Source organism: Asterias amurensis, chromosome 20 (assembly GCF_032118995.1).
Source record: "Asterias amurensis chromosome 20, ASM3211899v1".
Taxonomy (NCBI): Eukaryota; Metazoa; Echinodermata; class Asteroidea; order Forcipulatida; family Asteriidae; genus Asterias; species Asterias amurensis.
This window is the reverse complement of record NC_092667.1, coordinates 9,378,087-9,399,856: the sequence shown is the minus strand read 5'-3', so window position 1 is coordinate 9,399,856 and position 21,770 is coordinate 9,378,087. Positions and strand designations below refer to the sequence as shown.

At 35.6% G+C, this 21,770-nt stretch overlaps 1 protein-coding gene across 2 annotated transcripts in view; it reads left to right on the top strand.

Annotated features, from left to right (window-relative positions):
* The window catches only part of LOC139952174 (sodium-coupled monocarboxylate transporter 1-like), a 49,426-nt gene extending 28,160 nt beyond the window's left edge, over positions 1-21,266 (top strand). For both annotated transcript variants that reach the window (XM_071951198.1, XM_071951197.1), the window contains exons 11-16: positions 11,058-11,125; positions 12,369-12,455; positions 14,035-14,267; positions 14,762-14,865; positions 16,433-16,527; positions 21,128-21,266. In XM_071951198.1, coding sequence (XP_071807299.1) covers positions 11,058-11,125; positions 12,369-12,455; positions 14,035-14,267; positions 14,762-14,865; positions 16,433-16,527; positions 21,128-21,256 — 716 coding nt within the window. In that variant the 3' untranslated portion in view covers positions 21,257-21,266. The remainder of the gene's footprint in view (positions 1-11,057; positions 11,126-12,368; positions 12,456-14,034; positions 14,268-14,761; positions 14,866-16,432; positions 16,528-21,127) is intronic.
* The last annotated feature ends 504 nt before the right edge of the window (positions 21,267-21,770 follow it).

Sequence of the window (21,770 nt, the reverse complement as noted above, 5' to 3'; positions counted from 1 at the left end):
ATATTAGTTCAAAAAGTGCACCTTTAAGGCCGCGTCACGTGACCCCCGATGACGTCATTGATCTGAAACTTCACACATATGATGGCTGCCTGACAGTTAACGTGTGTGTAAAATTTGAAGTGATTACAAAAAACTTCACCACACACATCTTCAAAAAGTCCATTTTGACGAGTTTTCAACCTGCCGCTAGAGGGCGCTGTTGCATTTTGATACGTCATTGGTATTTTTTTTGAACTGCCCACCCTTGCCACGCACTAACATCGTTAAAAGCAACTTCATATCTTTTTCCAATTTTGAATTAGAGGGCCACTTCCGGTTTCGACCGGAAGTAGAGGTCATGTGAGGTCACGCACACGAAACAAAATGAAGACCTTATTTATCCCTCCCCAATCCCGCAAACAGAAACCTACGGTCTCTTGTGGCTGATTTGTTATAAATTTTCAAACATTTAAAATACAACACCTTTAAGATGACGTCACGTGACTTCTGATTATGTCATAATGACATCCTTGTTTCGCAATGATCATTGCACCAATACCTTTCATCCCTGAAAATTTCATTGCAATTGCTCTTTGGGAACATTGCAAATCAGCACTTATATGAAATTTTTCTGAAGATGACAAATAAAAAAAAAAAAAATAATAATAATAATAAAAAAAACTTTAACAAAAACAAGAGCTGTTTCGCTGCGCTTCGCTACGAAACAGCTAATAATAATAAAAAAAACTTTAACAAAAACAAGAGCTGTTTCGCTGCGCTTCGCTACGAAACAGCTAATAATAAAAAAAACTTTAACAAAAACAAGAGCTGTTTCGCTGCGCTGCGCTACGAAACAGCTAATAATAATACTAATAATAACAATAACAATAATAATAACAATAACAACAACAATAACAATAACAATAACGATAACGATAACGATAACGATAACCATAACGATAACCATAACGATAACGATAACGATAACGATAACGATAACGATAACGCTAACGATAACGCTAACGATAACGCTAACGCTAACGCTAACGCTAACGCTAACGCTAACAATAACAATAACATAACCAATAACAATAACAATAACAATAACAATAACAATAACAATAACAACTAGAGATAGTGATTGTAAACAATCACACAGCTGTTCCTTAATTTTTTTAATAATAGTTTTCTTTGCTACAATAAAACACACACATTACAACTCTTTGACATGTGATTACCTGGTATTGTATCTGATACTAAATCAAAAGAAGCTTTAACACACAAAAAAAGGTCAGCATGGCGCCATGGTCATTGTGCTGAATTAATTAAACACAAGTTTAAAAATTGATTGTGTAGTTCTTGAGATAGGATCCCACTTCCGGTTAACACGGAAGTAAAGGTCAATACTGGGTCACGGAAAGCCATGCTTGATTTTCAATGCCCAAAGAGTCCATAACTGAAAAAAGTTTGAAAATCTTGAAATCTTGAAATAAGGTCCCACTTCCGGTTGACCCGGAAATAAAGGTCAACATGGGGTCATACCAACCTCATACGATTGTCCAATGCCAAAGGAGCCCATAACTGAAAAAAGTCTGAAAATCGGTTGTGTTGTTTTTGAGACAAGGTCCAACTTCCGGTTGACCCGGTAATAAAGGTCAGAATGGGGTCTTAGTTTTCAAAGTTAATACTTAATGCCTAAGTAGTCTATAACTGAAAGAAGTTTGAAAGTCGGTTGTGTAGTTCTTGAGAAATGGTCCAACTTCCGGTTGACCCGGAAGAAGAGGTCAAAATGGGGTCACGGATCTTCCCCAACAAAATGTAATGCCTAAGGAGTATATAACTAAAGAAAAAAATTAATATGTTGTGTAACTACTGAGATATGGTCCCACTTCCGGTTGACCCGGAAGTAGAGGTCAAATCGGGGTCTAGGTTACCCAAGGCAAATTTCCTATGCCTGAGGAGTCTATCACTGAAAAAAAACTTTGAAATCGGCTGTACACTTCTTGCTGCAAAGAAAAACTCATTAAAGCTTCTAATTAGCATAAATTAACACGTGATGACGTCACAGTATTTAAATTGTGTTTTTCGTACTAATGAATTTCATAAGGTACAAGATGGTATGTAACTTACCCTAATCCAATGACTTTTCAAAAAACCCAATTGTGTATTGCATTAACCATAGGCAAGATGTATGATACAATAGTCAATGCATATCACGTTGTACCCATGATGCCAAGATTTTTAATTAATCATTAATTATTTACGTAATTTGACTGATTTTAATAAACTGAAACATCTCTTATTCGAATCAGTAAATATTTCAACACAGAATATGAAATTTTGAAAACGAACAGATACATTAATTTGAAGTTATTGTCAATTATTGTGTTTTTGACTTGTGAAACGTTTCCACTTTTAGCTCCATATGTTTTGTACACAGAAAATAAAACGTGCAAACGTATGACGTCATGATGACGTGACTGAAAGCGTTAGGCTGGAAGTCTTATCTACCCTTCAAGACAAGTCCATAACCAAAAAAAAAATTGGATTGGATATTTAATTATTGAGATATGATGGGAACAATATTGCCTAATTAAATATTCACACGGCTGTCACGTGAATAATTAATTAATAATTTTAAACTAAGAAAATCTCAAATTTAAGTTAGGCCATAATCTTTAATATGGTATATGATTTGTCTCATTCTGATAATTTTAATTTGACATTTTAATAATTTGAAAAGTCAAGTGTTAAGTCAACACGATTTTGAGGAAAGAAAGAATAATAATAAAAAACTAGAGATAGTGATTGTAAACAATCACACAGCTGTTCCCGGATGTTTTGTTAATAAAAGTTCCCTATGCTACAAAAAACACACACATTACAACTCTATGAAATGTGATTACCTGGTTTGTATCTGATACTAAATCCACAGGAGCTTTAACACAAAAAATAAAGGTCAACATGGCGCCATGGTCATTGTGCTGAATAAATTTAACACAAGTTCAAAAATTGATTGTGTAGTTCTTGAGATAGGATCCCACTTCCGGTTAACCCGGAAGTAAAGGTCAATACTTGGTCACGGAAAGCCATGCTTGATTTTCAATGCCCAAAGAGTCCATAACTGAAAAAAGTTTGAAAATCTGCTGTGTAGTTCTTGAAATAAGGTCCCACTTCCGGTTGACCCGGAAATAAAGGTCAACATGGGGTCATACCAACCCGATGCAATTGTCCAATGCCAAAGGAGCCAATAACTGAAAAAGTCTGAAAATCGGTTGTGTTGTTTTTGAGATAAGGTCCAACATCCGGTTGACCCGGAAATAAAGGTCAGAATGGGGTTTTAGTTTTCAAAGTTAATATTTAATGCCTAAGTAGTTAATAACTGAAAGACGTTTGAAAATCGGTTGTGTAGTTCTTGAGAAAGGGTCCAACTTCCGGTTGACCCGGAAGAAGAGGTCAAAATGGGGTCACGGATTTTCCCCAACAAAATTTAAAGCCTAAGGAGTAAATAACTAAAGAAAATATTTAAATCGGTTATGTAACTCCTAAGATATGGTCCCACTTCCGGTTGACCCGGAAGTAGAGGTCAAATCGGGGTCACGGTTACCCGAGGCAATTCTCCTATGCCTAAGGTGTCTAATACTGAAAAAAACATTGAAATCGGCCGTACACTTCTTGAGATATAGTGCTGCAAAGAAAGACTCATTAAAGCTTCTAATTAGCATAAATTAAGATGTGATGACGTCACAGTCTTAAAAATATGTTTTTCGTACTAATAAATTTCATAAGGTTCACGATGGTGTGCAACTTACCCCAATCCAATGCCGTTTACAAAACCCCAATTGTGTATTGCACTAACCATGGGAAGATGTATCAATGCAATGATCAATGCATATCACGTTGTACCCATGATGCCAAGATTTTTAATTAATCATTAATTATTGACGTACTTTGACTGATTTTAACAAACTGAAACATCTCTTATTAGAATCAATAAATTTTTCAACACAGAATATGACATTTTGAAAACGAACAGATAAATTATTTTGAAGTAACTGTCAATGATTGTGTTTTTGACTTGTAAAATGTTTCCACTTTTAGCTCCATATGTTTTGTACACAGAAAACAAAACGCGCAAACGTATGACGTCATGATGACGCGACTGAAATTGTTAGGCTGGAAGTCTTTTCTACACTTCAAGACAAGTCCATCCGAAAAAAAATGGGATCGGATATTTAATTCTTGAGATATGATGGGAACAATATTGCCTAATTAAATATTCACACGGCTGTAACTTGAATAATTAATTAAGAATTTTAATCTAATTAAATCTAAAAATTAAGTTAGGCCATTAACTTTCATATGATATAAGATTTGTCACTTTCTGATAATTATAATTTGACATTTGACAATTTTAAAAGTCATGTGTTAAGTCAATACGATTTTGAGGAAAGAAAGAATAATAATAATAACTAGACATTAGGTGTTTGTGAACAAACACAAAGCTGTTCCGTGTTGTGTAGTTCTTGAGATATGGGGGTCACAAAGTTTATTTTAAATGCCTGAGGAGTCTATAAGAGTAACAAGTTTGAAAACCGGTTGTGTAGTTCTTAAGATATGGTCTCACTTCCGGTTGACCAGGAATATAGGTCAAATTGGGGACACGGTTGTTCTAATTTTATTTTTGATGCCTAAGGAGTCTAAAACTGAAAAAGATTGAAAATCGGTTGTGTTGTTCTTAAGATATGGTCCAACTTCCGGTTGACCCGGAAGTAAAGGTCAACATGGCGTCACGGCTAGCCAATGCGAATGTCCAATGTCAAAGGAGTTAATAACCAAAACAAAATTGAAAATCGGTTATGTAGTTCTTGAAATAAGGTCCCACTTCCGGTTGACCCGGAAGGAAAGGTCAACGTGGGGGTCATGGTTTTCAAAGTTAATATTTAATGCCTAAGGTGTCTATAACTGAAAAAGTTTGAAAATCGGTTGTGTAGTTATTGAGAAATGATCTCACTTCCGGTTGACCCGGAAATAAAGGTCAACATAAGGTCACAGTTTTCTAAGTTAATGTTTAATGTCTAAGTAGTCTATTACTGAAAAAAGTTTGAAAATCGGTTGTGTAGTTCTTGACAAATGGTCCTACTTCCGGTTGACCCGGAAGAAGAGGTCAAAATGGGGTCACGGATTTTCCCCAACAAAATTTAATGCCTAAGGAGTCTATAACTGAAGAAAAAAATTAAATCGGTTGTGTAACTCTTGAAATATGGTCTCACTTCCGGTTGACCCGGAAGTAGAGGTCAAATCGGGGTCACGGTTACCCAATGCAAATCTATCATGCCTAAGGAGTCTATTACTGAAAACAACTTTGAATTCGGCCGTTCACTTCTTGAGATATAGTGCTGCAAAGAAAAACTCATTAAAGCTTCTAATTACCATAAATTATCACGTGATGACGTCACAGTTTTAAAGTTGTGTTTTTCATACTAACAAATTTCATAAGGTACACGATGGTGTGTAACTTACCCCAATCCAATGCCTTTTAAAAAAGACCTATTAGAACGTACATCATTTTAACGAAAACCCTGAACCATCGTAGGATTCCAATGTATGCCTATTGGTTGTGTACAAATCCAATGGAGTATGTCCAGAACACGGTTAGGAAAAAAAAATACATCGATGCCAACATCAGGACAGCGTGGTAGACTCCCCTCAAGTAAGTCCTCAATGAAAACAGGTCCACACTGTATTGCAAACACCCATAGAGACAGTGTACAGCCACATGAAAGTGACTGCACGCAGTTTAGTGACTACATCCAGAAGTACTACGTTGTACCGATGACGGCAAGATTTTAATTTATTCGTTAATGATAGACGTCCCTTGATTGGTTTTAATGAACGGAAACCATTATTTTTAGAATCAGTGTATTTTTTGACACAAAATATCAAATTCAGGAAACAAACAGATAAATAATTTTGAAGTTATTAAGTTTTTGACCATTTAAATGTTGACATTTGAAGAGCCATTGTGTTTGTGCACAGACACAAAACGTGCAATACATGACGTCATGGTGACGTCGTCCGGATTTTAAGGCCATGGAATAGTTATACAGTACCCACAAAGTACAAAATTGAAAAAAAAATTGCGATCGGACGTATAGTTTGTGAGATATGGCAATCTAAAGATTGGCTAATTAAATATTCATGTCGTTATAACTTAGTTAATTAATTATTTAATTTATGCAAATTACATTTAACTACAACTTCAAGACCTAAGCTTTAATATGATATATGGTCTGACTCTTTTATACTAAGCCAAGTATGATTTTTGGCTTTAACAAAATGCCCTGGTTAAACCTATGGGCTTTTGACGGATACAAATAATAATAATAATAATAATAATAATAACTAGACATTAGGTGTTTGTGAACAAACACAAAGCTGTTCCGTGTTCTTTTGCCTGGATTATCTGCTAAAATGACCAAGGAGTCTATAACTGAAAAAAAAGTTTGAAAATGTTGAATACTGTCTTGAGTTATGGTGCCACTTCCGGTTGACCCGGAAGTAGAGGTCAACTTTATATCACGATTTTCAAAGTTTATTTTTAATGCCTAAGGGTTCTAAAACTAAAAAAGGTTTGAAAATCGGTTGTATAGTACTTCAGATATGGTCCCACTTCCGGTTGACCCGGAAGTAGAGGTCAACTTGAGGTCACGGTTTTTCCAAATTAATCTCCAATCCCCAAGGAGTCTTTAGGTACAAACAGGGTAAGAATCGGCCCTGTACTTCTTGAGATATTGTGCTACAAAAATTTTCCAATTAAATATGCAAATGAGGGTCACGTGGTTAACTAATTAAGATTTAAAAAAAAAAAAATAAGTAAAGCTTATGTTCTAAGCTTCAATTTGGTATAATAAACGCACTCTTTCGTATTATGGTTTGGGAGATAACCTAAACAAAAAACGTTTACAAACTAATGCTTTGGTTTTCTTATATTAAATTATTTTACTGGTCAATAGAGGGCGGTTTGTAAGATGAGTGGTCTTACTATCAACATCTCCTTTTTACTAGTCAAATGTTCAGTTTAAAAACAGATTAAAAATCGGCCCGGTACTTCTTGAGATATGGTGTTACAAAGATTTCCCAATTAAATATGCAAATGAGGGTCACGTGGTTAGTTAATCAAGAACTTAAAAACAAAATTACATGAGGAATTAAGCTTAGGTCCTAGTCTTTAATTTGATATATGATATAACTCTTTTCAAGTTATGGTTTAGGAGAATAGGCTGAAACAAAAAGCGTTTACAAAATATTGCTATTGTTGTCTTCCATTAAATATTTTTTACTGTCACTAGAGGGCGGTATGTAATATGAGTGGTCTGTTTACTAGAGGAGATGTTATTACTAGTCAAATGTTCAGTTGAAATGTTTATCTCAAAAAGTTCAATTAAAAAGTTTAATAAATGTAAATAAAAATAATATTTGACTCAGGATTGTTTGATTTGTTGGTTTCTTGAGTTTAATGCAGTAATTTAAGAGTCCAATGTCATGTCACAAAAAACTACATTTAGGATAAAATCCTTGTATTTGGTCAGTGGTTTGATGTTTGATTTAGCACGAGTGGATTTCGCTTAACTCTTAACGGCCACCAAACTCTGCGCTTACGATCACCATTTTCTGCTTACTGTGCAAGCACGGAATACAAAGTGCGAGCTTGGAAGCACACAAACAAAATAAATCCCTGCTTAGTAGTCTATTTCGCTTGACGTAAGCGCAGAAAACACTGCTTCTGCTTAGCACTGAATAATATTTGTTTCCAGAGCAGAGCATATTGGGCCCATTCGCACAGGATTTTTCAGGATGCAAGTTCCCATCATGATAGGCTTAGGTGACTAGTGAAACTTACTACTCGACTAGTCGCACCTCAAACCCAACTACGACACTTGTCGAGATAAATTACGGATTCTCAAGATTTGTGCCGCAATGTGCTGCAAGCGCAACATTAATTATGTTGCGATTAGTAGTAAGCAACATAACTGTTTCACCAAACAGGTAGTCGGGACTAGTTTTGTAGTCAACGTGTGGGCATGATTATAATGGAGTAGAGAAAAACAGTAGTCGCGACTCAAATAATAGAGAGGTTTCGCAAGTGTACAGATAAACATACAGATACCGATACGTCGACACTTTGTGTGTTCAAGTGACGCGTATCCGCGACTATCGTATTTTGCATATACGCTCGTACATGATACGGGAGCTTATATTTCCAAAAATATTTCCCACGGAATAGCTTTCACATCGTGCTTGATATAGATAGAATTTGTTTAGTCATTTGCAAGCAAAAAGATCAGAAAATGTAGTGTATAAAACATGGGGTCTCTAATCGGTCATACGTATGTCAGAAAAACACTCATGATGAATGGGAGCGCACTCAAGTGAAACATACCTATAGTTTGCGAAACAAAATTCAACACATGGCTGATGTGAACGGTTACGGTTATCATATCCGTATCTGTTTCTGTATCCGCACGCTTGCGAAACCTCTCTAATAATTTGAAGTCGCGACTTTTAAGCACACTAGTCGCCCCGGCCTACTTTTGCACAACTAATTATAAAGCACGGTTGTCCTGTGAATGCAAATCAAAATTTTTAAGTCACTGTTTTGTAGTGACAGTTTCACAGGAATTGAGCACAATAATATTAGTCAACTGTAGCAATTTTGTTGTTGCGAATTGTGACGCTCAAGAACACATTCCCTGCTAAGCTGTTAATTACGCTTAGCGTAAGCACAATTCCCTGATTACGTAAGCGCTGCGTTTCTTCCTTTAAAAAGTCATTGGCACAGGACCAGACCAAACAACATATAGCTTTTAAAACACAAAAAGCAGCTAAACACAGCAAATACCATTCCTCATTTTGTACAAGTCGTGAATCCAGGTATTCTGCTCAATTTCTGCATTTTTATAAAGCAAAATGTTTTGCCTATTTATTATAAGCAGCTCTATACAAATGACCCACTCATCAACCACAATAGAAAAGTCAGCATAATAAAATCGCTGCTTTTGTATTCCTGCCAAAGAGTTTTTGTATGTCATGTTATAATTTCCGAAAAGAAAGCAAAATACTTGAATTAGTTTAGGCAAATGGTCCCCGGCGCAAACAAGGTGACTTCACCCGTAAATGAGTCCAAATCCCAGGCGTTCTATTTTCGTCGTCCACGCTCGTCGCCTTAAACGAACCCGGTCAACTCGGTCCCAAACCAACTCGGTCCCAGTCATACGTTGACAGTTTTTTTCACTAATTTCTCAAAAACTACAACACCACAGCAAGTAATATTTTAAAGGAAGCTTTCAACTGTCATCATCTTCAAACTGTTTAAGTTTAGTGTAATTCTGTGGACACCATGGTATGTCGTCGTCGTCAAAAACGTACCCCTATTTATATACGCACGTTCGTTAAACAAAAACCCTATGCCTTCATGTACGTCCAGAACTCGGTTAGGAAACGAAGAAACAGACACTGCGCTGTGTTCCAGAACGTAAGTAGAAAACCAAGAAAAAGAGACTTGAGTAGACTCCTCTCAAGAAGTCACAACTCATGATAGGTACATACTGAATTGCATTTACCATAGAGAATGTTGAACAATAACATGGAAGTGACTGCATCCAGTTATACTCAAACGCGTAGACTCATCTCAAGAAGTCACAACTCATGAAAGGTACATACTGTATGGCATTTATCAAAGAGATTATTGAACAATAACATTGAAGCGACTGCATCCAATTATATTTAAATGAAGATTACGTGGCTAATTAATTAAGATTTTAATTTTTTTTACATTTAGAGTAAAGCTTATGTTCTAAGCTTCAATTTGGTATAATAAACTCGCTATTTCGTATTATGGTTTGGGAATTTAGGCTTTAACAAAATGCCCTGGTTAAACCTATGGGCTTTTGACGGAAACAAAGAATAATAATAATAATAATAATAAAAACAAATAAAAATCTTAACAAAAACAATAGCTGTTCCGACCACTACGTCGGAACAGCTAATAATAATAATAACAAATAAAAATCTTGACGATTTCAATAGCTGTTCCGACCACTACGTCGGAACAGCTAATAATAATAATAATAATAATAAAAAATAAGAATCTCGACGATTACAATAGCTGTTCCGACTAAAGTTCGGAACAGCTAAAAATAAAAATCTCGACGATTACAATAGCTGTTCCGACTAAAGTTCGGAACAGCTAATAATAATAATAAAAAAAAATAAAAATCTCGACGATTACAATAGCTGTTCCGACTAAAGTTCGGAACAGCTAATAATTAAAAAAAAAAAAAAAATTTCGACGATTACAATAGCTGTTCCGACTAAAGTTCGGAACAGCTAATAATAATAATAAAAAAAATAAAAATCTCGACGATTACAATAGCTGTTCCGACTAAAGTTCGGAACAGCTAATAACAATAACAATAACAATAACAATAACAATAACAATAACAATAACAATAACAATAACAATAACAATAACAATAACAATAACAATAACAATAACAATAACAATAACAATAACAATAACAATAACAATAACAATAACAATAACAATAACAATAACAATAACAATAACAATAACAATAACAATAACAATAACAATAACAATAACAATAACAATAACAATAACAATAACAATAACAATAACAATAACAATAACAATAACAATAACAATAACAATAACAATAACAATAACAATAACAATAACAATAACAATAACAATAACAATAACAATAACAATAACAATAACAATAACAATAACAATAACAATAACAATAACAATAACAATAACAATAACAATAACAATAACAACCACAATAACAATAACAATAACAATAACAATAACAATAACAATAACAATAACAGTAATAATACTTGTAATGCGCACATATCCACCCTGCTGCCATGGGTGTTCAAGGCACAGACGAAATTCACAGTTTAATTGTCATACCATTATAAACACTAATCACCACGCATATATAAATGATATATCTTTATTGTGTTGATGTTTGTTTATTTTTTAGCCTTGTTCTTTGGATGTGTGACAATTGCCTCAGCGACGCTTGGTTCACGTATTGGGAACATTTTACCAGTAAGAGAATTTAACACAAGTTTTATAACATTGCAATGGTCTCTTTAGTATATTGTATCAAAGTGCTTCATAATCATCAACATAACTGCTGAAAGATTTATTCTAAATAAAAGCAAAAGTTATTCAAGTGGCCATCATCTTATCAAACAACATATCAAATAGTCATCTTTGAAGTTATGATCCTGATGTTTAAAGCATACCAAAAACAAGTCCCTTGAAACGTCACGGACAGGCTTAACAAATGAGGTGTCAAGAAAGACGTCTTCGTTCGTTTACCCCTTGATGTTGTGCCTAGAGCTCGCTATTAATTTTTTGCAGATAGATCTTTAGTTCTCCTTTCTCCTTATATGGCCCCAAAATGTGGACTAAGCTTTTTGTATACCTCATTCAAGCGATCCTGAACTCAGCTGCCTTCAGCCGCCATACAAACTGTTCAACTGTGTTTCAGCGCCTACGGGCAACTTATTGATTATGCCGATTTATAATTGACTTTTGGCTGATTGACTGATAACCTATGACAACCCTAACTCATTACTCCAACTTATCTGATCTTTGGAACAGCGGAACAGAATTTATTTCAATTTGATTTACTTAATCTTGCTATCGAAAAAAAATAGAAGTAAGTGTAAATAGCACAAACGATCGTTTGTGCTTTTTACACTTACCTCTCTTTTTTTTCGAGAAAATTTGCTTGAGCTTTACTTCAATCCTAGCCAAATAAACTTGACTTTAAACATAGCATTCCCCTTGGCTCAATGTTGTTACCCAAACTAGAGCCTCGCAGACGCTCAATAAGAGCTAACATTAACGGGGGCTTGGGGCGGGGTCCAAATGGCAGTGGATACTATTGGTAATTGTCAAAGACTAGCCTTCACAGTTGGTGTATCTCAACATATGCATAAAATAACAAACCTGTGAAAATTTGAGCTCAATCGGTCATCGAACTTGCGAGATAATAATGAAAGAAAAAAACACCCTTGTCACACGAAGTTGTGTGCGTTTAGATGGTTGATTTCGATACCTCAAATTCTAAATCTAAGGTCTTGAAATCAAATTCGTGGTAAGTTACTTCTTTCTCGAAAACTATGGCACTTCAGAGGGAGCCGTTTCTCACAATGTTTTATACCATCAACCTCTCCCAATTACTCGTCACCAAGAAAGGTTTTATGCTAATAGTTATTTTGAGTAATTACCAATAGTGTTCACTGCCTTTAACCTATAAATTAATGTCGTTATTATTCAGGCAGTCATCGGCGTCATTGGTGTTTTTAATGGCCCAGTCTTTGCTGTATTTTTCCTGGGCCTGTTCTTCAGGAGAGCTAACTCACAGGTAAATATTATTCCATGAAATGCTTTACTTTTTGAGAAAACATTAAAACGATATCATTTCTCGATATCGAGAATTACGGATTTATTTTAAACACATGTCATGACACGGCGAAACGTGCGGAAACAATGGTAGGTTTTCCAGTTATTTTCTCCCGACTCCGATGACCAATTGAGCCTAAATTTTCACAGGTTTGTCATTTTATAGCTTTTGCTTACATCTTCATACATAAAAAATAAGCAGTTGCTAGCAAGTAAAAGCTATATAGTTTCAAGCAAAAGTAAAAGCTTGTTTCTTGCAAGCAAATGCCACCTTGGTTAGCATTTGCCTAAATACGTATACATAACAACAACCCTTTGCTTGTGTTACTTGGCAATTGCTTGAAGTGTTGCAAGATCCTTACAGGGTAGCTTGACCTCTTGCTGGTTCGTGATTTTACAATTTACGTCAAAGAAGATTTCATCGGCCTAAGGTCTACAAACCAAAAATTTATTGAGAAGAAACATCCAATCCAACCTATCGTAAATTGTTTCGTTTCCACAAACAAAATGTTTGATCTTCCTTTCTTATAAGTGCCTGTTGCCACATTCTTACTATGCAGCCATAAAATTGTCTTATTCCTGCACAGCTGTGACGGAAACAATTCTGCAAAAAAAATATTCATCACACGTTTGAGACTTATTTTTCTCATTTGTAGTGATAAAACTTAATAATATTTAAACTAAATACTATTTTGGCTAAATTCTTTGCATTTTGGGGTCAACTACCAGGCCCCCCCCCTCCCTTCATGTTCTTTTATGAAATGATCTCCGGCATTCGCGTTTTTGTTTAAAGAACACTTTCATATTACTTGTAATCCCATACTCAAGTTATAAAGTGATGCGACTGCTTTTTTGTTTTGTTAAATACAGACTTTTACTATGTTTGATGGGACTTTAATATCAAGTAAGATATAGAATAACAAAACCAACAATACTTGATCAAATTATTTCTAACGAACACATGTTGTATTACTACTTTCATGTTGGCAACCTTCTTCAACATTCTGTTTGTCATCCATGTTTGTTTTTCCGGTGTGTGTAGCAGTTGTTGCTTTGGCACCCTGACGTGCCTTCTTTCCTTGCTACTCAGTAGTTGAGTAGCAATTTGTCTGATTGCACATGGTGTTTTTGGGATGGTTTTGACCAAAGCTGCACACAAGCTGACCAAAGCTGATCACATTGATCGCACATTAATAGCGCCTTTATTAAGAACCTCCAAGCAATTGTTGGACTAGAAAAAGCAATTAGTCAAAGCAAAAGGTTATGTATACATTTTTAGTCAATTGCCTTGCTCCAGCTTCTGCTGATGAACTTTTGCTTTTGCTCGGTACCTGTGCTTATAAGCAATTGCTAGTTTTTATGAATTCGGCCCAATAAGCAGCGTCTTTTGGAACGCAATGTGTAAGCAGATTTATCAGGTAAATCTACTGTCCTCAGTAATGTGCGCATGCTCAGAACTACGTGAAACGTTCAGAAATATACCTCTTTAGTCTGCTGCCACTAGCGTTCCAATTTGTCCAATATTGTTAATAATACCTCAGGGGACAATGGTTGGTTTTGTTGTTGGAGCATCCATTGGCGTCTGGATTTTCATAGGTTCACTGATCTATCTGCCACTACCTGGTAGTTTGGAGCTGAGAACGGATGGTTGTGAAGACTACGATTTTGCAGCCAATGCAACGACTGATTCTTCAGTGATGAATGTTGTAACTACAATGATGTCTATGGTTACCAAAGAATCTTCAACACTCGTGCCGCCAGTTGCTACTTCAAGGTAACTGTCTTTTCATGTCTGAATTTTAATTATGAATTACACAGGTAAAAATGCAAAGTAAAAAAATAAGAACGATGAAGAAAACATAATTATTCACATATAAGGCAAGAGAGAAAACAAAAAAGTAGCACCCCTGATGGATTTCAACTCGAGTTGTCGTCGAAGTTGCGAGGTCTCGAATTCAACTCAAATATTTTAGTGAGAAACTGATATGTCTCAAAAACTACGTTACTTCAGAGGGACCCGTTTCTCACTGCTCTCCACTGCACGTTACCAAGTAAGTTGTAATTCTATAACAATTGATTTGGGTAATTACCAATAGTGTCCAATGCCTTTATAACGATTACTACAAACAATGCTCAAAACATATTCATCCTCAAAGTTTCCAATAAACACGGCCTATTATAATCATTTTGTGAATATTTTACCTTTTTGGTTAGAAATAAACAATAAATCCCATCGATATTTCAATTTAATATTTACTTCTATCACAGGCCCTTCGTAATAGAGTTGTACAATATATCCCGGCTCTGGTACCCTACGCTGTGCATCGTTCTCGTAGTGGTCGTTGGACTTGTAGCTAGTCTGATATTCGAAGGTATTTTATTTACAATTATTGCGTCTTTTCGGGTGGTGATCTTTTTTTTTTTCTTTTTTTCAACGTACAATTCTAATGGATGCAACAATCGATCACTCTCCTGACGATGACAAGAGCAAGCTTTTCGAAACGTTCAGACAAGTTTCAGAACTCACTCCGTGGCAGTGCAGTTAGTAACGATACTCTAAGCTAAAGTCGTATAGTCCCAGCCGAAGTCCAGAACTCCGGCCAAGCAGTAGTAAAAAAGCAGGCGTTCTTTTCAGAACGTCTCCCGGACAATTCGATAAATCTACCCCGCGGTAGTAGAATATGATTATAGCAACCGTTCTCTAACGAACTCTTCCTGGCATGTAGATATACACATGGTGATTCTGCAAACCAAATATATATTGATACCTCACCATGCAATGCCTCAAATCATAAAAACATTCAATCATTAATGAAAATATACAACAAAAGTTGAGAAGCGTGTTAATTGTAAAATTATTGATGTATTTTGATCTCGCTGTTGCTTTGTATGTTCTACTCTAGTTGTGTTATTTTACAAATTATTTAATTCTTGAATCGCCATCGCTCAATATAATAACCTCTAACATCATCAACAGTTACGATGTGTTGAAACAACGATGATAACATTCTAGGGTCTGGGTATTTTTTGTATGACACAAAACACAATGTCTACAACAAATTAATGGTAGAAAGCTTCCCTTCAAATTATACTTAACTGAGGGGATGCAGTTTTTGAGGAAATTATTAAAACAAGTCACGAGAAATAATTTTCGTCTCAGTGAGACAAACATTATTTTAGCATTTTAAAAAGGCTATTTTCCTGACGTTTTGTTTACTAATCTCTCAAAAACTAGAGCACCTCATCAAGTAATATTTAAAAGAAAGCCTTCTGCTGGAAAGAAAAGGCACAATGGAATTCCCAAATTCTTGAAATTTATTCATAAAAGTTCCAATCACTGATTTAGGACTTCTTAGGGTTTACAAGGTGCTACGGCGCATTTAGCAACCACAGTCAGGAACACCGATAAGTGCACTGGGTTATTTTACATGCGTTACACAACACATGGGACCAACGGCTTTACGTCCCATCTGAAGGACGAATCAATGGTTAAGTGTCTTTCTTAAGGACACAAGTGTTACGGCTGGGGATTTTTGTATTCGTAGCGAGAATTTCAAAAATAATGTTATTTACTTACAAGGACCTTTCCATTTTTTCTGAAAGGAACCGCTAAAACAAACTTTAAGAACCAAACAACGTTAAAACATGTAAGAAAGAAAAATGAAACACGCTTACTGCTCGTATTGCATACCCTCTGTGGACGTTCCCTGTTCTGTACACTGAAGGAAAATCTGTAGCACTTTGTTGACTTGTGTAATGAGTCCGCATGGTGTTTCAGAACCCTGCCTTTTGTGAATTGTGTTCTTTTTTTCTGTTCAGGTCCATTTGTATATCCTTACTCACTATTTGTTAATCCAGTAAACAGGGGACTCCTCTTTGGTTTCCCATTGTTTGGACTGTTTGTAATTGAGTTTTCCACTTTACAACGGTCTCTTATAGCGATTGCTGGCAAGCAAGAGGTTGATTCCGCTCTACTGTGGAACTGGAGGGAATCATGTTGCTGCTGCCCAAAGACATCACAAGATGATGATAAGGTGAGTGGGTTTATCTCACCCTAAAAGTTGTAAAATTCATCCGACAGAAAGATGAATAGAATTTTGTTTAAAGGATTTGGGTACTTTTTCAAAATGTCCACAGATTTGCACAAACTTACACGGTTTGAAAATAATGATAGTAGAAAGCTTCCCTTCAAATTACTACTTGCGCCAGAGGTGCTGTAGGTTTTGCGAAATGAGAAAAACAAGCCACAAAACAGTTTTCTTCTCATGAGACGAACATTATTTTAGCATGTAAAAACCCGTGAACCAGTTATGATATACATATCATAACTGGTTAATACGTCTTTACAAGCTAAAACTGAGACGAAAATTAGTTGTTTTACTCATTTCTCAAAAACTACAGCACCTCTGTAAGTAAAATTTCAAGGGAAGCTTTCTACTATCATAATCTTTAAACTGTGTAAGTTTAATGTAAATCTGTGGACATTGTGTATTGATGTTAGGAATAAGTGCATAGACACTTCAAAGGGATATTACCAATTTCCTTCACATTCAAATGGCCGAAAACCACATCCTTCACACTAAATAACACAAATTATAAACAACAAGAGAAACTGACTGGGTAAAATTGTTACAGATTTTTGGGGTTGAACAAAGATTAAATTTATTAATGTTATGTTACTTATGTCAATTCTTTGTTCAACCCCCAAATCTAAATAAAACCAGGTTTACAATCTGAAAACAACTTCACTGAGTTTGCCCACATTTTACTCTTTGTTTGGTTTGTATACAATTCAACGTAGTATAAAACAAACAACGGTCTCTTATAGCGATTGCTGGCAAGCAATAGGCTGATTCCACTCTACTGTAGAACTGGAGGAAATCATTTTGCTGCTGCAATGTCGGAAAATGAGCAGCCAATTTAACCTCCAAGCTATTTTCGTGCGAAATCGAATGCAACTGAAAAGGGTCATTCGGTTTCGTTTTATGATTAGTCAAAATGTAATGTTGCGTCATTCGATTTAACAAAAAAAAAATCATTTAATTTAAAGGCACTATTGGTAATTGTCAAAGACCAGCTATCACAGTTGGTGTATCTCAACATATACATAAAGTAACAAACCTGTGAAAATCTGAGCTCAATCGGTCATCAAAGTTGCGAGATAACAATGAAAGAAGAAAACACCCTTGTCACACGAAGTTGTGTGCGTTTAGATGGTTGATTTCGAGACCTCAAGTTCTAAACTTGAGGTCTCGAAATCAAATTCGTAGAAAATTACTTCTTTCTCCAAAACTATGGCACTTCCGAGAGAGCTGTTTCTCACAATGTTTTATACCATCAACCTCTACCTTTTACTTGTCACCAAGAAAGGTCTTATGCTAATATTTATTTTGAGTAATTACCAATAGTGTCCACTGCCTTTAACAATTCATCACTAAGCAGTATTCAAACTCGCACAGAGCTTCTTGAGGCGTGTGTTTAGTCATTCAAATTCATTGTTGGGCAGTCATTTCTGGAATTAAATTTCAGAAATGACTGCCCAAATTTTGTGCAATCTAAAAAACGCTTGGTATGGTTAAAAGGTTGAGTGAGAAAAACGTAAACAGTAAAAAATAATTCAAAATTAAAGGAACACGTTGTATTGAATCGGTCGAGTTGGTCTTTGAAAAGCGTTTGTAACCGTTTGTTATAAAATGCATACATGTAAGGGTAGAAAGATGTTGTAAAAGTGGAATACAATGATCCACACAAACATGCCTCGAAATTGCACGGTTTTCCTTTTACCTCGTCGACTAACACGGTCGGCCATTATTTTATGGGATTCAAGTTTTTGACTCCCATAAATGGCCGACCGTGTTTGTTCGCACAGTAAAAGGAAAACCACGCAATTTCGAGGCAAATTTGTGTGGATTATTGGATTCTACTGTTAAAACATCTTTCCATCCATATTATGCATTTTATTAAAAAAAACGGTTACAAACGCTTTTTAAAGACCAACTCGTCCGACCCAAGGCAACGTGTTCCTTTAAATGGAAAAAACGCAAATAAACACCCAAATTCAAACACAATACAAAATTAGGTCTTGCTCAGTTGACCAATAAAGATCCCGAATAAAAGGTCAGATAACCGATGAAGACCCCCCCCCCCCACCCCAATAAAAAATAAATAAATTAAGAAAATAAATAAAAAATTCAAAAAAGAAAAAAAAACATTCCATGTAAAGTTTATTGGACCCATAAAGAATAAGGTTCGCTTGAATTAAAGTGAATGTACGAAACAGTTGCCTAGTACAGTTTATATGTCCATCGTGTTTCTTCAGTCGTACTTATTTGAATTCTTATTTAACGAAATTGAGTGCCTCTTTACGAAATTGAAAATAACTGAATGAGCAAAATCTACAGTCGAACCAGCTTTGCTAAATTGAAAGATGATTGTGTGTTACGAAAAATAATGACGATAGAATAGAGTGCTAAAGGAATTTGACTCTACTCAAAACGAGACTGAATGGCCGAACTCTGAATTTGAAACGCAGTAATAACTGTAGAGGCAAAACAGCTTTAATTCGAACGCCTGGAAATAAAATTGGCTGCTCATTTGCCGAATTTGACTGAGAAAACCTTCATTAATTTGACAGTTTCCAGTAGTCCGATGCAATACCACCCTCTTCATCCAAAAAACAACAATGGCGCTGCTTACAACCATTGTACAAATATACAGCAAAAGCCATCCGGAAACCATATTGGTTCGCTTCTCACAGTATTAACCCAATCTTTCCAAAGTAATATTGCTGAACAAAATTCATAGGAATTCGCGCTGTCTTTGATTTGTTATTCTTTGGTCAAACAAAACCTTGGTGGATAATCAATTAGACGTGTTTTTTTAATAGGTGTGATTATTAGACTTAACATCGGTTTTTGACACTGTAGACCATACATTGTTAATAAAACGTCTCGGATCATTTGAAATCGGAGGAGTTGTCCTTGAATGGATTACATCATACCTAAAGGACAGATCGCAGTTGGTTGAAATAAGTGAGTCCACATCATCTCCTGCTGTGCTGAAATTCGGAGTCCCTCAAGGATCTGGCCTTGGACCTTTGTTTTTCATCATATATTCTAACTTATCCTCTCGCAAACATTGCACGAAGGCATGACGTAATGATTCATCTATACGCAGACGACACACAACTGTACGTACCATTCAAACCATCCAACAAAACTGTCTGCAAAACATCGCATGGGAAACTGCATCACAGAATGAGATCCTGGATGCGTGTGAACAAGTTAAAGTTAAATGATTCTAAATCAGAACTGCTCATTGTTTCATCTAAGTATCAGCAGCGTTTGATAAAAACCCATCATGTAAATAATGGTAGTGCTCAGATTACCCCCGCTACATCTGTACGTAATCTTAGTGTTATTTTTGATGTGAATAATATGTCTATGGATAACACATGGAAATAAAGTTTGTCAGTCTGTGTATTGTAATATCCATAACTTAAACAGTTTTCTGAGAACTCTTGATGACAAATCAGCTTCTATGTTTGATCTCGTTTAGATATTGGAAATGCTCTTTTGTTCAATATTTCTAAACAAAATCTCAATAAACTCCAACATGCCCTGAATGCAGCAACCAGGGTCCTCTCTAAGACCTCAAAATTCGATCATTATTATTTCACCGGTTTTACAGAAACTTCATTGGTTGCCAGTGCAAGAGCGTATTCAGTGCAAAATTTTAATTCTAACATGGGGATGGAAAGTACTTCATGGATTAGCACCAGGCTATCTGAATGAACTTATTTCACATTACATTCCTCAACGCAGCCTCAGATCATCAAACAAGTGTCCTCTTGTGACACCAAGGACACACACCTCTTATGGTAATAGGGCTTTTTCATATGCAGCACCAACCCTCTGGAATACTCTACCAATAGGCATTCGCACAGCTTCTCATTAGACACATTTAAATTGCAACTATACAAAACTATACAAACCTATTTGTTTCCTAAGTTACTTTAATTAGGCACTCGTTTTATCCTTTTCTTTGTATAAACTTCTTTGTTTCGGTTTTTTTCCCTCTCCAGCGCCTCGGATTAGTTTTCTAGATAGATGGCGCTTATAAATGATGATGATTATTATTATTATTATTATTCGGTTGGATTTTTTTATGCAAATTTACATAAAGAAGAGTACTTAGCAATAATTCGATTTAAAGACACTATACACTAATGGTAATTGTCAAAGACTAGCCTTCTCAAGGTGTATCTCAACATATGCACGCAATAACAAACCTGTGAAAATTGGAGGTCAATTGGTCTTTGAAGTTGCGAGATAACTATGAAAGAAAAAAACACCCTTGTTAACGAAGTTGTGTGCTTTCAGATGCTTGATTTCGAGACCTCAAAATCTTATTCTGAGGTCTCAAAATCAAACTCGTGGAAAATTACTTCTTCTGGAAATCTACGTCACTTCAGCGGGAGCCGTTTCTCACATTGTTTTAAACTATCAACCTCTCCCCCATTACTTGTTACAAAGTAATGTTTATGCTAATAAATATTTTGCGTAATTACCAATAGTGTCCACTGCCTTTAATTTATTACTGTTATGTTCTTTATGTTTTGTAATTTTATTATAGAAAGTGCGCATCACACGCATACAGAGCGTCAGCGCCACTTATCCTGACGATGCTGGGAATAATAATCACGATGACTCGAAGGAAACTGGCTATGCAATGGGTGAACTCAGCAGCACAGCTGTAGAATAAGTTGGTAACGCCTAAATATTTTGAAACAACTCACGGTGTTTGAGTAAAACCACCCAACTTATGATATTAATCGCTGTAGGCCTATTATTCGGGTTAATTCTTTTGCCATAGCGCATTGTAAAGTCATGTTTTTTTTTCTGTTTTGTGTTTTTTTTTTCTTTTTTTCTTTTTTTCAATTCTGCCGTAGGCTAGGCCTATTTGCTATTATTTGTTAGGGTGCCTTCTCAATTTATGCGACATAAGGTATTTTGCAAGTGCTTTTTTGCATGTACAAACATTCAGTCGGACAAAAATAGTGTTTTTATGTAGTTCATTCAGTTGGTATAATTGTAGGCGACTACCATGTTGAGATTTGAAACAGTTATGTGTGTGCCGCAGCAGTGAGCATTGTTGTTGTATGGTCAAAATAAAAAGGTGATTAGTACAATTTACTGTGATTTACCTGGCAGCTTAGGGTGCTTTTTGCAGCTAAGGGTGTCAGGTAAAGCGCAGTAAATTTCACAGTGAAAGTTTT